Source organism: Galeopterus variegatus, unplaced genomic scaffold, assembly GCF_000696425.1.
Source record: "Galeopterus variegatus unplaced genomic scaffold, G_variegatus-3.0.2 Scaffold171, whole genome shotgun sequence".
Taxonomy (NCBI): Eukaryota; Metazoa; Chordata; class Mammalia; order Dermoptera; family Cynocephalidae; genus Galeopterus; species Galeopterus variegatus.
The window spans coordinates 665,083-682,764 of record NW_007726282.1 but is presented as its reverse complement, the minus strand read 5'-3'; the positions used below and the strand labels follow the sequence as shown (position 1 = coordinate 682,764).

The 17,682-nt window shown below is 49.2% G+C and overlaps 1 protein-coding gene across 1 annotated transcript in view; it reads right to left on the bottom strand.

The window, feature by feature from the left end:
* Positions 1–16,867, bottom strand: part of LOC103581374 — a 30,555-nt gene extending 13,688 nt beyond the window's left edge. Inside the window, exons 1-6 of the mRNA XM_008563226.1 lie at positions 16,823–16,867; positions 16,182–16,254; positions 15,692–15,781; positions 15,346–15,528; positions 14,549–14,679; positions 14,238–14,437 (exon numbers count right to left, since the gene is read on the bottom strand). Coding sequence (XP_008561448.1) covers positions 14,238–14,437; positions 14,549–14,679; positions 15,346–15,528; positions 15,692–15,781; positions 16,182–16,254; positions 16,823–16,867 — 722 coding nt within the window. The remainder of the gene's footprint in view (positions 1–14,237; positions 14,438–14,548; positions 14,680–15,345; positions 15,529–15,691; positions 15,782–16,181; positions 16,255–16,822) is intronic.
* Positions 16,868–17,682: the final 815 nt, after the last annotated feature.

Below are 17,682 nucleotides of genomic sequence, written 5' to 3'. Positions count from 1 at the left end.
GGGTTTGTTTGAATGTTTTGTTTGCAAAAATGGCCTCAATTTCCCCCTCACTGTTTCCGTGCTCCTTAGAAATGTGACTTTACAGCTCTTTATATTGGGCTGGTGTTTATGTTCCCTCTCCTTCAGTTTGTCACCTCCAGGAGAACTGCTTGAAGCTGCAGACATGAACCTAGGCCACCAGGGGACCGCATACGTTTTCTCTCAGAACTTCCAGCTGCTGTGCAGTGTGCCTGGGCCAACCTGTGCTGAGGCTAGCCTGCAGGCACAGGGCCCACCTGCCACTGACTGCAGATGCCTGCAGGTGCCCAGCTGAGCATAGACAAACACCCAGCTGGACAGCTTTTCAAAGTGAACTGAAGACTAGCTCCATCCTTGTAATGATAGTTCTAGCCAGTGGCAGGATCCAGATGGCCCCTGACAACTCCATAGCCTGCTGTTGTGCGTGTCAGCTGGACAGAGCCAATGGCGCATATGTCAGGAGGTGGTAAGCAGAACCCGATCTGGAGCTAATCCGGAGAGCTGGCAGGAGCTGGCATTCCAGAGCTGCGTGGATGCAGGGGAGAGCTTTCTCGGCTGATGTCAGCCAACCGTTCTCTCACCTGGTCAGCAACGACCTCTTAGTGGAATGAGAGGCTGCTTTGTACCTCCAATGCCTCTGCTGGCCAGAGTTGTTTTCTGTCACAAAGCCAGCACAATGTGTCTGTTCTGTCTCATTTTATGTTTGAAGGAGAAGAGAACAACACTTATGTGCACGTGCTGGTAGCACACATATCCTACAGTATTACAGAGTCTTACAGAGCTGTGGAAGAAGAATTTATCTTCATCTGTAGACGGACAGATGTGCTCTGATGATATAGGAGAAAAACCAAAAACCAATGCCAACCAAACAAACAAAACCCCACACAAACACACCAGGCAGGGTGATAAATGGACAGTTGGGGCTTGTGAAGGTCAGCACTTTATGAGATGAAGCTCTGCCGGGCCCGGATTCTGGGAGCTTCCAGTCATTCAGTCTTTCATTTACTCGTTCATCACGTGTTTATTGACATCTCCTGGGAACCAGGTGCTGCAGAGGCACTGAGGATAGCAGGGCTGTAAGGCCAAGTCCCAGCCATCAGGGAGCCATCATGCAGGGGAGGAGGGAAGACACGGGAAGAAGTAAGCTGATTTCAGTCTGTGCCAGGAGCTGTGGCTCTCCAGGAGCTGTGGAGAGAGCGAGCGGCACGTGGAGCACCATAGCGGCCAAGATGACCTGGCATCTTACATTGTGATGCTTATGCTGACACTTAAAAGATATAAAGAGCTGGGGGTGAGCAAAGGCCCAGATGGGAAATGAGCTCTGCACGGAAGGGTCGTAGCAGGCCAGTGTGCCAGGGGCATGGTGAGGGGCAGGGGCAAGGTGAAGCTGGCCAAGTTTGGTGAGGGGCTCCAGGGCCAGATCAGGTGGACTGTGACCTGGAGAATGATATCATTCTAAGACCATTCTAAGGCCACCCTGGAGAGTTTGAACAAGAGGAGAATTGAGAACTGATTCGTGTTTTTCAGTCTCACAAGTAGAGCATGACATGTCCGTAGGAACTTGTACAAGAATATTCACAGTAGCCAAAAGGTGGAAGCAACCCACTGTCCACCAGCTGACGATGGATGAACATGACGTGGTCCCTCCACACTGTGGAACAGTGTCCAGTCATTAAAAGAACGAGGCACTGACACACGCTACAGCGTGGATGAACCTTGAAAACATTACGCCAAGTGAAAAAAACCAAACACAAAAGTTCATATACCATGCGATGCCTTTTTTATGAAATATCCAGAATAGGCAACTCTGTAGAGAGAAGATAGATTAGTAGTTGCCTAGAGCTGGGGGAGGGGAGAATGGGAGTGATTGCTGATGGGTCTGGGTTTCCTTCTGGGGTGATAAAAACATTCTGGAATTTGATAGTGGTGATGGGTGTACAATTCTGTGAATAAAAGTCCCTCAATTGTACACTTTAAAAGAGTGAGCGTTCCATGGGTGAACTATATCTAAATAAAGCTTTACTGTGGTCTGAGTGTTTGTTCCCTCCAAAGCTCACAGGGAAACTAGATGCTCATTGTAACAGCATTAAGAGAGTGGGAAATCCAACTGTGTTATTCGAAAGGTGGGCCCTTTGGGAGGTGATTGGATCATGAGGACTGTGCCCTTCTGAATGGATTGATCCATGAATGGATTAATAGGTTAGTGGATAAATAGGTTATCATGAGAGTGGTTCTGGCAGCTTTACAAGGAGAGGAAGAAGCCCCTTAGCATGTTCTTCCTCAGTCCTTGCTGTGTGACACTTTGTGTCACCGTGTGACTCTGTAGAATCTCCACNAGAGTGGGAAATCCAACTGTGTTATTCGAAAGGTGGGCCCTTTGGGAGGTGATTGGATCATGAGGACTGTGCCCTTCTGAATGGATTGATCCATGAATGGATTAATAGGTTAGTGGATAAATAGGTTATCATGAGAGTGGTTCTGGCAGCTTTACAAGGAGAGGAAGAAGCCCCTTAGCATGTTCTTCCTCAGTCCTTGCTGTGTGACACTTTGTGTCACCGTGTGACTCTGTAGAATCTCCACCCAGAAGAAGGCCCTCACCAGATGTGCCCCTGGACCTTGGACTTCCCAGCCTCCAAAACTATAAAAAAATTTCATTTTCTTATAAATTACCTAGTTTCAGGTATTCTGTTATAAGGAACAGAAAACTATTATAAGCTTTTTTTTTTTTTTTTTTGAAAAAGTAGAGCTTGGAGTTTTGGGGACCAGGCAGCAGGGAGAAGACAGGTTAGGGGCAGCCTGGGAGCAGAGGAGAGGCATGGACCAGGGTGGAGGCCTAGAAGTGGAGCCAAGCCGACAGACAGGTGGTGCTGCAGGATGGAGGTGGACGTGGAGTGTGAGGGCAGGAGAGGAGGAGGCTTTTGGCCTGAGTGACCAGATATGATGTTGGTTGGGAGGTTGGTGGTTGTGTTCCATGTCAGGTTTGCCTGTTTCTCACCCAGTGTAAGCTGATGGACATTCATGTGAGGAATGAGGACAGGCAGTGGCTTAGAGCCTTGTCTCTGGATCCCCCAGACCTGGGCTTCATCCTGGCTTTCCACTGTGGAAAGACAGTGAGCCCTTGAGCAGACAGTTAATTTCTCTCTCTCTCTCTCACTCTAAGAAACAGTTTCATAAGGTCAGTTTCCTCATCTATAAGATGTGGATAAGTATACTGACCTCTTCGGGTATTGCTAGGATTAGATTCAATGAAGCTCATGAAGCACGTAGGCCTGGACACTGTGAGGAGCCAGTGTTGGGTGTCACAGCTGTGAGACTTCCAGAGAGTCACTTCCTCAATATGGACCTTGGTTTGTTGACCTGTAAATTGGGGGTTGGACTCGTTGATTCCTACAGTCCTCTTTCAAACCCCAATTCTGTGATTCTGTGAAAGGAATACACCTGCCTTGCCATGGTCTGCGGAAAGCTGTAAAATCTCACTCCTCACTGATGTTTAAGAGTAAAACAGAAGTTAATCTCCCAGCCACAGGTTCTGATGGCCTTCACGCCCACTCTCTTTGGGTGTAATCACACAGGATCGGTGATCATGAGAGCTCTCAGGGGCTAATTCAACAAGTGAATCTCAGCAAAGAAAGGCATTTGTGTTTTTTAATAAGCATCTATAATTGTTCAGACAATGTAGATAAGCCCTTATGAAGGCTTAAGGTCTGTCTCAGTCAACTGGGGCTGCTGTAACAAACTCCACAGAAGGGTGGCTTAAACAGTGGAAATTTATTTCTTCCAGTTCTGGAGGCTGAAAGTCAAAGATCAAGGCACCAGCAGATCCCATTCCTGGTGAGGGCTCTCTTCCTGGTTTGCAGATGGCTGCCTTCTTATCTATTCTCACATGGGGGTGGGGGAAAGGGATGGAGGGAGGACGAGAAGGAGAGAGGGAGAGAGGGGGAGAGAGACACTAATATATAAGGGCACTAATCTCATGACTTAACTACCTCCTGTATCAGTCCTTTTTCTGGGCTTGTAATGGAATATTTGAAGCTGGGTAATTTGTAAGAAAATGAAATTTATTTCTTTCTGTTTAGGAAGTCCAAGGTCCAGGGGGCACATCTGGTGAGAGTCTTCTTCTTGATGTGCTCTCTACAGGGTCCTGTGGTGACACAGGGTATCACATGGCGAGAATGGCCAGAGCACTTTCATGTATTGTCCTTGTAAAGCCATCAGTCCACATCCATGATAACTATTAAATTATTAACCCATTACTACATGAATGTGTTAATCCATTCATGAGAGCACAATCCTCATGATCCAATCACCTCTCAAAGGCCCCACCTTCAACACTGCCACATTGGGGATCAATCTTCCACGTGAGCTTTGGAGGAGACAAACATTCAACCCATAGCACCTCCGAGTGTTCTCACCTCTGAACATCATCCCACTGTGGGTTAAGGTTTCAACATATGAATTTTGGGGGGATACATACATTCAATACAGAACAGGTCTGCACCTGGGGCCCATCTGGGTCACCTTTATTTCTGGCAGAGTAATGATGGTCAGTACACTTAGGTGACGCATATTATGGCTTTCCATAAAAGGTTTTATTCTCTGTGTTTTTATTTTAATTACTTAGTTTATGTGCGGCTATTACATTCTCATATTTCAAAATTCAAAAGTGAGAAGTCCTCTGCTGCTCTGTGCCCAGCCTCCCACAGCCCTCACCAAGAGCAGCCAGTGTTACCAGTTTCATGTGGGTCCTAGAGATACTTTATGTAGTTCCAAACACCTACGTGTATGTTTCCTGTTTTGGCATAAGTATTAGCATACATACACATTGTTCTCTACCTTATTATTATTATGTTTTGGCAGTGGGCCAGTACAGGAATCCGAATCCTTGACCCTGGTGTTATCAATATGTTCTCTACCTTATTTTTATGTAACGACTTGGAGATAAGTTCATATCACAACATAAAGAATTTTACTATTTTTTTATTGTGGTAAAATTACACATAACATAAAATTTACCATCTTAACCATTTTTAAGCATATAGTTCAGTGGCATTAAGTACATTCACATTGTCTTGCAACCAATCTCCAGAATTCTTTTTATCTTATAAAACAGAAACTCTGTCCCTGTTAAACACTAACTCTGCCTTCTCCCTCCCCCTGCCCAGGCAACCACCATTCTGCTTTCTGTCTCTATGAATTAACTATTATAAATAAGTCATACAAGTGGAATCATGTACTATTAGTGCTTTTGTGACTGACTGATTTCACTTAGCATAATGTTCTCAAGGTTCATCCATGTTATAGCATCTGTCAGAATTTCCTTCCTTTCTAAGACTTCATACTATTCCATTGTATTTATAGAGCACATTTTGTATATCCATTCATTTGTTGATGGACATTTGGGTTATTCCCACCTTTTGGCTATTGTGAGTAATACTGCTATAAACACGAGGGTGCAAAGTTGCCTCATTTTTTAAGTCATTGCAGAATATTCCATGCAGCAGAAAGTAATGCACCTGCTTTCTGCTCGTGCACGTTTAGATAGTGTCCATTTTTTTGCTAACACAACACAGCTGCAATAAGTAACCTTGTGCATAGGTTACTGAGCAACATGCCACTGTATCTTTGTAAGATACGTTCCTAGAATTGGAATTACTGCATCAAATGGAATGCACTTTTGTAATTTGGTAATGCTATGTTTTTAAATGATTTTAGTTTGGCAGCCATTAGAAGCTGGTTTGACATGCCAAATCTTGCGAGTTGGGAGAGAGTTGCAGGCATATTTATTAGGCAATAGTCATGGACAGAATTTGCCTATTTCAGACTTTTTTTTTTTTAACAAAAACTGTCATTCTGCCCTGGAAATGAGCCTTCCACTTGCTGTGGCAACAACACAAGAGGGCGCAAGCCTCCTGCTTTTAGGCAGCATTTGGGCTCAGCCTAGTTCTCTGCTTTTGCAGCTGTAGAGAGTGAACTATTTGGGACTCTGAATGGTGGAAAAAAAATCAGTGCTTCCTAAGAGGTACTACACAGGATTTATTTTTTAGATTCTGGGTGAACAAGTATCCAAGATGAGACAGACGCAGGGGACTTGGAGATCCCGTTTTGTGTCCTGACCTCAGGGTCCGAGGCAGCTCCTTCCTGCCTGATATGCCTCCTGCTACCTGCTGGGCCAGTCTCGGATTGGCCCCTGCACCTCCCCAAAACCTGCACCATGAGATTGTAAGCCTGTCGAGGGTGTTTCTAGAGGAGATTAGCATTCAAGTTGTTGGACTAGACAAGGAAGGTCCACCCTCACCAATGTGGATGGGCCAGACAGAACAACAGGCAGAGGAAGGGAGAATTCCCGCTCTCTCTTTTCTGGAGCTGGGACGTCCATCTTCTGCTCTTGGACACTGGTGCTCCTGGTTCTTAGGCCTTTGGATTTGGACTGAATTACAGCACTGGCTCTCCTAGGCCTCCAGCATGCAGGCGGCAGATGGTGGGACTTAGCCTCTGCACTCACGTGTGCCAATTCCCATAACAAATCTCTTCTTATTTCTCTCTGTCCTCTTGGTTGTTTCTCTGGGGAACCCTTACATGAAGGGCTTGATGCAAAGAGACGTTTCCTGCCTGGGGTGGCGTTAAAGAGGCCACAGATGTCCTGTATGGTGCACTTCCATCTTTGTGAGACCAGACATCAGTCCCACAAACAGCAGGTAGTGTAACCAAGGCTAGGACAGCATCGTGTGCATTTAGTAGTTCTCAATTTCTGTATTCGCTTCAGCTGTCCCATTTTCCTACCCCCCGATCCCTACCCTAAAGAATCTTAGACCAAATTCTGGATATCATGCCATTCCTACCCCCCTACCCCCCATCTGCTTTGGGATATTCCTCTAAAAAGCATAGAAATTTTCTTACAGAACCACTATACCATTGCCATACTTAAAATTAGCAGTAACTTCTGAATAATGTATTAATTCTCAGTCTGTGTCCAAATTCCCCCAATTGTCTCAAAAGTGTCTTTCTGCAGTGAATTTCTTTAAGTCAGGACCCACACCTTGCATCTGGTTGGTATGTGTCTCCAGTCTTTGCAGACGGCCTTTCCTTTTTCTCCCCATGCCCAGAAGTCATTGAATAATTTGGTTGTCAAGTGGCCTTTTCCATGCATGTGGGGCCCCCCCTGCAGCAACGGGATCGACAGGGCTCCCTGGAAATGCAGAATCTCCCACCTGGACCTCTTGCATCAGAAGCTGCAGCTTCACGAGATTCAGGGAGGCCTGAAGTGCTGCAGCAGGCAATCACAGCACGTTCTAGACGCATCTGCTGGCTGCCTTGGGATGGGGGCTGGGGGTCATTTGCTCTGTTCCTCTACTCGCAGCATTTCTTATAAATTACAAGTTAATGAGAGTCTTGAGTCCATTTAGATTCAACTTTTTGGGTAAGAATGTGTCACGGGGCACTGTGTTCCTCCTATTGCAGTGCATCCGAGGACCCTGGAGCAAGAACGTGGCCAGCCAGTGTTGGAGCACAAATGCCAGCCCTGCCACTACCGAGGAGGGCCAGTGGGGTGCTTTCTCCTGTCCCGTGAGCTCCTTGAGAGTCAGTCCCGAGCCTGTGCGTTCTGAGTTCCCTTCACTTCCCAGCAGGCCCACAAGAGATGTCCCTTAATTGTGGTCTGTCCACACAATGGGATATTATTCAGCCTTCTAAAAGAAGGGAATTCTGACACACACTACAACATGGATGAACCCTGAGGACATTATGCTGAGTGAAATAAGCCAGACACAAGAGGAAAGATACTACCTATTCCACTTATGTGAGGGACCCAGAGTGGTCACATTCACAGAGACAGAAAGTAGAATTGATACCCCAGGGCACAGGTCCAGCTGCCTGCCCTCTTTCAAAACCAAACCACCCCAAAGTCACATGTTGGTGAAAATGGAAGTCAGCTTTTATTCAGGAACACCAGTGACCTGAGGAGAGAGGTTGGGCTAACCCATCTCTCAGGTAAACCTGAAGGAGAATGACCAGACTAAAGCCATCTCCAAGACTCAGATTTACTGAGCAGTTTTACTGAGGGAGTGGAACGTGGGAAATGAAAGGCAGGAGGGAGGGGACGTGAGCTATCAGAGCTCTGTGCAGGGAGCCAGCTGCAAGGTCTCGCCAAGAGTCTGTCTGGTTTCTGCTCCCATCCTTGCTGTTGTCTCAGGGTCTGGATAGTACTTGTATCGTGGCAAGTAGCAGCTTCTGGCTGGCTGGAAAACAACTTTACATTCATATAAATAATGTCATCTTGCCCCATAACGAGGGTTCAGAATATCAAAAAAACATGGGAAAAGAGGGAACTCAGAGAAATGCTTGCCAAGAAAAAACTGTGTCTTTTTAAAATTTCCTACAGCCCATGTGGTTTTAGGTCCCAACATGGCTTTAGTCATGCTCTCTCCAACAGAATGGTGGGTGCCAGGGGTTGGGGTAGGGGAGGGTGAGGAATTAGTGTTTAATGGGGATAGAGTTTCTGTCTGGGAAGATAAAAAAGTTCCAGAGATGGATGGTGGTGATGGTTGCACAGCAATGTGAATACACTTCAGGCCACTGAACTGTGCACTTCAATCAGACGAAGGCCTTAAAAGCAGAAACAGCGTTTCCTGGGAACAGGAACTTCTGCCTTGAGACTGCAATATCAACTCCTGCCTGAGTTTCCAGCCTGCTGGCTTGCCTTGTAAGCCCTGGACATGCCAGCCACCACTATATATACACAGTTGACACTGGAACAACAAGGGGGTTGAACTGTGCAGGTCCACATGTACATGGACTTTTTTTCAATAAATACAATAGGACTTATGTATCCATTTACAAATAAAAAAAAAAAAAGGACATTCCTTGAGTTTAATGAGACTGACTCCTTTTTGCCTGTCTGCTTCTCAGTGGTTTCTTCCTGCACTGGGACTTAATAATAAATCCTAAGTCGTGTGGGTGACCAGTGGCCATGACTGTAGTCCTGTTAGTGAGTGAGGGCTCATGACCAACCACTGCTGGCTCTGGGGTCCAAGGCAGCTCCTTCCTACCTGGTGTGCCCTCCTGCTACCTGCTGGGCCAGTCTCAGATTGGCCCTTCCAGCTCTGCGAAACCTGCACCATGAGATTATAAGCCTGTCGAGGGCAGGCACAGTGCATTGCTGTCCATCCCCTCTTGTGTCCCAGGGCCCAGCACAAGATGATGACTGATGATGTGCTGGACATATCAGAGCCATGAGGCATCCACCAGGGCATGCAAGAAAGGACCGGAACACCCCATGATTTTGAAACCACCTGCTCACTATCCAGGTAATTGGCTGAAGTTCCTCTTAAGATAACAGAATGCCTTTCAAGTTTTCTGTAATGAGCAGATGATCGTTAATCACTATGGTCTAAGTTGTCCTGCAGAAACTTTAGAGCGCTTGAAGTGAGACAGTCATGTGCAGAGGAACCAGAATGATGGACACAATTAAAAAGCAGGGTCTGTCACCATTTATTGCAAGCCGAACAGAACAGGCAGCAAAACCTGCATGTGCTTATCTGCCACCAGTCAGCTGTTGCCAACTCGCATTTTTTGTAATTTTACCTATACTTCTCTATACTTTGAATTTTCTATAAAAACAAGTCACGCTTCTCGGTTGGGGAGACAGAGCTGAGCTAGCTCCTGTGTCCTTGCTCAGCCAGTCATGCAATAATAAAACTTTTTCTTTTCACAAAAGCCAGTGTCAGTCTTTGGCTTCCTGGGCACAGCAGGCAGTGAGCCCATTGCTTGCTAACAGTTTTGGCCCCCATTTAGGTGGTATTTCTGAGTTCTGTTTTTCTTCAGCATTGTCTGCTTTTGGCTGATGTATACTATGAAGCAGGTACAGGCCCCTCTAACTGTGTGCTATGTACAATTTCAGGGACAGAACTCTTAAAGTGACCAAGGTCATTTTTCCATCTTTTCCTGGCCTTGCAGACAAGGATGTTGGTACAAATGTACAGAGCTGGAGCAGGGATCTAAATTAACATTATATTGTTTACAGTTTCGCATTGCTGCTGTAATGAATGACCACAAACCTAGTGGCTTAAAACAAGGTAAATTATTATTTTACAGTGAAAATCAGAAACTCAGAAGACTGAAATGGATCTCACTGGGCTAAAATCAAAGCCTCGGCAGGGCTGTGCTTCTTCTGAAGGTTCTGGGGGAGAATCCACTGTCTTTTCCCGCTCTTGGAGGCCGCCCATAACCCTTGACTCATTGCCCTGCCCACTCCAACCTCTGCTTCCCTAGTCACATCTCCTCCTCTGACCCTCCTGCCTCCTCCTTTCCCTATAAGGACCCTTGTGACATTGGGCCCACCTGAATAATCTCTCCCGCTTGAGAGCATTAACTTAATCACATCTGCAAAGTGCCTTTTGCCATTTAGAGCTGCCTATTTACAGTTTCTGGGGATTAGGATGTGGATATCAGGGTGGGGTGGGGGGCTTGGGGGGGCGTGTATTCTGCTCATCACAACAACCAATTAATATCAGTGGGAAGGAGAACCAGAGGTGATCCCAGCACTCGTTCTTTCAGTTTCTGTAGCCGGAGCAGAAGCTGTTGCTGTGTTGGGAGGCAGAGCTGGGCATACCCGGGGCAGTGTGGGAGGATGCGTGGCACGTCACTGAGCTCATGGGAATGCGATGCAGTCTGAAAAAGAGCTCAGCAGTTGCTGCAAAATGTGTTGCTAACCGGAAGCTACTTTGGCCACAGCTGTCACCTCATTTCAGGGGGTGGGAGGGCTGTCTTCTGGGCTTCTGGAGGAAGTTGGTCACACTTCCTAGGTGATCTCACTCTTCCGTGTTCATGCTCACCAAAGCCTGTGATAGGGTGTTTTTATTGAGGTAAAATACATATATATAACATGCAATTTACCATTTTAACCATTTTTAAGTGTACAGTGCCATGACATTAAGTACATTCAAACTGATGTGCGACCATTACTACCATGCGATGGTCAGTTTGATGGGTCAGCTTAGCTAGGCTAGAGTCCCTCGTGATTCAAACACTAACCTAGGTGTTGCTGTGGAGGTATTTTGCAGCTGTGGTTAACATCTACAATCGGTTGACTTCAAGGAGATGATCCTTGATAATGTAGGTAGGCCTCGTCCAATCAGACGAAGGCCTTAAAAGCAGAAACAGCGTTTCCTGGGAACAGGAACTTCTGCCTTGAGACTGCAATATCAACTCCTGCCTGAGTTTCCAGCCTGCTGGCTTGCCTTGTAAGCCCTGGACATGCCAGCCACCACTATATATACACAGTTGACACTGGAACAACAAGGGGGTTGAACTGTGCAGGTCCACATGTACATGGACTTTTTTTCAATAAATACAATAGGACTTATGTATCCATTTACAAATTTAACCAACTGCAGATTGAAAATACAGTATTTGCGGGATGCAGAACCTGTGTATACGGAGGGCTGACTTTTCATATCTGCAGATTTCACAGGACCAAGCCCCTGCAGGTACTGAGGGACTACTGAAGGGTCAAGGGCACCACGTGGGAAAAGTTACACAAGGAATTCAGACTGCACAGGGTTGGCGCCCCACCCCTGCGTTGTTCAAGGGTCAGCTGTATAGGTCTCCTGTTGCTTCTGCTTCTCCCTGACTGGCACGGAGTCTGCCTGCTGGTCTGTCTGTCCTGTCGGACTGTAAACTCCCTGAAGGCAGGAATTGTCTTTTTCATAGTTGTATCCAATCAGTTAGAGTGGCACATGGCAGGTGCTTTCCGACCGCACCGTAACGGGTGCTTTCTGACAACACCAGTACTCAGGCAGAAGTGGCTTGGAAAGCAGACATATGGGAGAGAGCTGTTCTGGGTGCACCAATAAATGGTCTTGGATAATTCTCACAAATCTTACGTTTGTTAACAGCACCCAGCCCTGCCAGTTCCAGGCGGTGAACGGAATCAGTTCTCTGGGAGCTCTTCACTTGGTAAGTGACGGTGACCATCTGGGAATTATGATGCTTGGCTGCTCTTCCTCTGGAAGCTGCCTGACCCCCGGAACTGGGGTCGTGGCTCTCTCATCTGTTCTGACTGCTCTCCGGACTTAGCTCTGGTCTCAGACCCATGACATTCATTCAGGCGACACCACTTTTTCAGTGCCTCCTCCTGTGTAGCACTGGGGATGCCGTGGTGAACTGCAGAGGTGAAGACTGTGGTCCTCGTGGCACTTGCCTTCCAGTAGGGAAGGCGGGCCATAAACAAGGTAAATAAGGAGGACATAGTGCATGTTAGAGACTAACATGTACTGAGGAGGGAAAAATCAAAACGTGTGAAATGTTGTGGGAGGAGATCCTCATGTCCTAGCTCTTATGGGAGTGGTCATGACACACACCCCCAGGTCTCTGTGGTGAGGTCTGCCCCAGGGGTCACTCTGCTGGGCTTCAGACTGGGGGAACAGTGTCTACTTGGGCACACTCTTCTCATGGTGCAGGGCTACACTATGCAAGCACATCAGAAGCCTTTCACTGGACGTGGCCAAAGCCATGTCCACTCATGTTCCGTTGCCCAAGCAACCAGTCAGAAGGGTGGGGAAGTGTCCTCTGCCTGCACTGAGCCACACAACCTCATGGTGAAAGCCGTCACCGACAACATGGATTTTCAATAAAGACCTCAAGGAGGTGAGTGAACCAGCCGCACAGAGAACCAAGGGAAGAGCTTTCTCTGCAGATGGAATCAGAGGTGCAAAGGCCCTGAGGTTGAAGGGTACCTCGCACATCTGAGCCAACACAAGGGGCCAGCATGGCTGGAATGCTGGGAATGAGGGGAGGGTGAGGCCAGATCTCATAAGGCATTGCAAGTCACTGTAAACGTTATGGCTTTTACTCTGGGTGAGATGGGAAATCAGGCAAGGCGTGGAGCACAGGAGTGGTCTGATGGGACTCACGGGTTATAGGATTGCTGGCTGCTGGGCAGAAATAGACTTCTAGGAGAAAGGGCGGAGATGGGGAGCCCATGAGGAGGTAGCTGCAGTAATCGAGGCAAGAGAGGACAGGTCTTGGATCGAGGTGGTGGGGCTGGAGAGCAGGACATAAGTTCACGGGTTATAGGATTGCTGGCTGCTGGGCAGAAATAGACTTCTAGGAGAAAGGGCGGAGAGGGGGAGCCCATGAGGAGGTAGCTGAAGTAATCGAGGCAAGAGAGGACAGGTCTTGGATCGAGGTGGTGGGGGTGGAGAGCAGGACATAAGCTCTGGGTGGTTTTGGCAGGTAGAGGTGATAGGATTTGCTGACATATCAGGTACAGGGTATGTCTTAGTCTGCTCAAGCTACCATAACAAAATACCACAAATTGGGTAGCTTAAACAACAGAAATTTGACGTCTCTCAGTTCCGGAGCCTGGAAGTCCAGGGTCAAGGTGGGGCAGGGCTGGTTCCTGAGGCCTCTCTCCTTGGCTTGCAGATGGCATCTTTTCCCTGCGTCCTCATGTGGCCTTTCCTCCACGCATGCACACCCCTGGTGTCTATCTCTCTTTATAAGGACATCGGTCCTCTTGGTTTAGGGCCCACCCCTTATGACCCTTATGACTATTTAACCTCAATTACCTCCTCCTATCACCACATACAGTCACAGTGGGCATTGGGGCTTCAACCTATGAATTTTGGAGGAACACAATTCAGTCCATAATGGGGTGACGGAGAAAAGGAGTCAAGACTGAAATAAAAGCTTCAGCCTGAGGACTTGCAGGAATGGAGTTCCCAGAGCTGGGATGGGGATACTGTGGGAAGATCCAGGTTGGGACACGCTGAGTTTGAGAAGCTGTCACACATCCACTTGGGGCAGCTAAGAAGGCAGGCAGATGCACCGTGGAACCCAGGAGCCAGCAGCCCAGGGAATGACACCTGCTGAGGTTAACTGGGCTCACCCAGGTGTGGGCAAAAAGAGGAGTGGTGAGCCCTGGGACCTGAGGCCCCAACATCGATGGGCAGGGAACAGAGCAAGGGGTTTAGACAACTTGGCTCTGGTTGGGTCACTTGGGGGAGGATCTGAGGCAGAGGTTTGTTCTAGATCCAGTGCTATCAGAAAGCCAGGGCATCTGTTATTCTGTAAACGGGAAGCAGTCACCCATTTAGTGAGAGGGGGCATTTGGCATTTTGTAGGCTGCACAGCGAGCTTGCCTTTGTGCTTAGGACACTTGCCTGGAACCCTTGCCCGGGGCTGGGGTCTGGGAGACTGTCTATGTAGGAGACGAGAACAACCGGCTGGCCAGGAGCAGCAGACAGCCTTTGACCTGGTGGGGCTGGTGGAGCACGATGGGCCCCTCGCTTCTTCCCGAGCACCATGGTGGGGTCTCAGGGGGACTGTTCGTCCAATCTGCTGACCCCGAGGGCAAGGGCTTAGCCAGGCGCTTTTGCTGATCGGCACAATACCCGGCCAGCCTGCGCGAGCCCCGCGGGCCCTGGGGTGGAAAATCGGGTGCCGGGGCTTTGTGAAGCACGCAGACTGCTGGCGTGGGGAATCCTGCAGATAAAGGGAATGTGGCCTTTGTGTGTGCGGGGCTGGCGCTCACTCTGTGCAGCGGGTCGTCAAATCGCCCAGGACAGGCATAAGCCGGGCTGCGGGCAGCGATGCCAGCCAGGGCAGCCCGGAGCGGCGCGGAGGCCCATTTCCTGCCTGTGCAGCTGGAAGATTCCTGCTGTCCTGGCCGTTCAGATATCAGAGGAGGATGCTCGGAGATGTGGCTCACACTCCCCAACACACACACACACACACACACACACACACACCGTACACAGATGCAGAACACACCATGCACACCACACACTACAAACATCATACACCACACACTACAAACCACACACAGCACACACAGCACCCACTGCAAACACCACACACCATGCACACCATGCACACCACACACTCAACACCGCACACACCACACACTACAGACACTACACATCACACAAACACATGGACACACACACTACACACACACCACTACACAGACACATACACCACACACATCACATACATACCCACATCACACACTCACATATACGCACCACACACAACACACACACAGGGCCCAGTCAGGGGTCCTGTGTGACATCCTGGCTCCCCCATGCCTCTGTCCCCAGGGGCTTCTCTCCCCTCTGCACCCGCGGGACCCCATCCCCCTGGCCACCATGGCCTGACCCTGGGACATGCCTGCAGGCAGCAGCTTCCACGAGCCCCTCCATGGCCTGGCTGGCCCCGAGCACAATGTCTGGCAAACATCCTCTGGGACAGGGATGTCTCTGTTCAATTCCTTTCCTGGACTTAGTGGACAGGTGCCTTTTCTTTCTTTGGTTTTTAGGACATTTGCACTTTTCTTGTCAAGCGTGCTGGCCACCACACTGAGCAGGTCGTGTGGGGCTGCCACCTCCAGGTTGCAGTCAGGGGCTGGAGGCTGCTGCAGGGCCCATGAGTGGACATTGTGTGTGTGCAATAGGTCCCTCAGTCTCGGTGGCCTGTCCACAAGGGGGGTGGACAGTGGCTCCTTCAGGGGCGCTGAGGGCGGAGGGCCAGTCTGCATGGCTCTCCTGCACTTGGCAAGGTCCCAGCTCCCCGGGGAAGCTTCACGGTCACCTCTGATCTTCCCCGTCGCCCTTATGCAACCTTCACAGGCAGCTGCTAGCTCTGCGGCTCCCCCACCCGTCCCTCCTTCACCCACCTTCAGCCGGGGTGGGTCCTGATGGGTCAGCGGGCATTCCCGCAGCCAGCCTCGGGGCTGGCATGGGCATGGTGCAGTGTGGCAGCAAGCCTGCAGGAGGCGGGAGTCAGAGAGCCGGGTCCAGTGAAGAACAGCTGTCCACGTGCCGAGGGTTACTGTGTCCACGTAGACCCCGAGCAATGAGACCCGAGTGGTCGCCCGGAGTCCTGCTGTGGGTGACTACCTTGTCCCCTCCTTTGGAGCCTGCCCCTACCCTTCTCCTCCCCCAGGTAGGGGCTGCAAATCAGTCCCTGTCCTTGCCCTTCTCAGACCAGGCGTCTGAGCCCTAGCCCTCGGCTCCCACATCAGACTGTCAGGACGGGCCAGACATCTGCTTAGGGACCACTTTGCTGGGCCTCCCTCACACAGGTGGGTCTCCCCGGCATACCTGGGGGGCTGGGCAGGCAGGTGGCACTGGGAGGCAAAAGAGAAAGTCACCTCATCCTCTGACCTCCTGGAGTGGGCTTTTTCCTCTGGAGTGGGCCAAGGCCTTTCCTTGTCTCTGCCCGGGGGTCTCGAAGATGCTGGCGACAGGAAGATTGCAGTTGTGGGCCTGGAGGCAAAGGGCTGCAGGTTTACCCTGCAGGCCGGCTCCCTTCTGCAGGACTGAGAGAAGCTGCTGGCATCCAGCAGCTGTCCAGGGAGCCTGAGGCCGGTGGCTTCCTCAGCATTTGACACCCAGCAAGGACCACACTTCCCCAACACTCCATCCTCCATGTGACAGAATTATTTTCTGTATAATCATGTAATAATCATGTTTTTCCTGGTTTTTCTTTAAAATAATTCACAAAAAGGATACATTTTATAGCTAATATCTGAATCCAGTGACGATTCTGTGCCTGAGATAATACTTGCACTTGAAGGCTACACCTCAGTTCACACTCGGTTCCACAGTTTAACACAAAATAAAAGCACCAAGAGGTCACACGGAATGACGGAATCAAAATAATTCCAGGTCTGTCTCTTTGAGAGTGCTGTTATTGTTTATTCGCAATCTCTTGTTTAAGCACAGAAATGCGTCAAACCACGTGTAGAGATGAGACCCCCCCACCCCCCAAGCCTGGCAGTTCCCGGCCTTCCAATCCTGCTTACAGTGAGTGTGGGCAGCTGAGCCTGCGTGCCTGGGAGCCGCTGCATGCCGGGGGTCCCTGCATGATTTCCACCTGGCAAGTATTCAAAAAAGGATAAGAAATAAAATTCTGCTAATTTGTTTTTTTTAATTTTTAAAATGTATAATGAACAGAAATTTGTTGTCTCACAGTCCTGGGGGCTGGAAGTCCAGGGTCAAGGTGCTGTTGGACCTGGTTCATCCCAAGGCCATTCTCCTTGGCTCGCAGACGCTGTGTCCTCCCTGTGTCCCCACATGGCCTTTCCCTCTTGTACATGTGTCCCTGGTGTCTCTTGGTGTGTCCAAATGTCCTCTTTTCATAAGGACACCCATCAGACTGGATCGGGTCCACTCGTATGACTTCATTTCACCTTAATCACCTCCTTAAAGGCCCTGTCCCCAAATACTTGTGCAGTCCCATTCCAAAGTACCGGGGTTAGGACTTAAACTTATGAACTCGGTTCAGTACACAGCACGATTTGCTCAGATTCATTTGTAACCCAGAGTCGATACTTGCAGAGCTTCCACAGTCCCTTGCAGAGTGTCAGGGTGGTGGAAAGCCTGTCTCCCAGCACACGCTCCCCAACAAGGTGGATGACGCAGCGCTCGGCCTTCCCGTTTCTGCTCATGCTGGAAACAAGCGTCCTTTTCGAGGTCAACTTCGTGCCGTGGTTTTTTGCATGTTTATGTGTTTCGTTGGTACTGTTGCTATTTGAAATGCACCAAGCGTGGTGCTGCAGGGCTGTTGGGGCTGCTACCTCCAGGTTGCAGTCAGGGGCTGGAGGCTGCTGCAGGGCCCATGAGTGGACATTGTGTGTGTGCAATAGGTCCCTCAGTCTCGGTG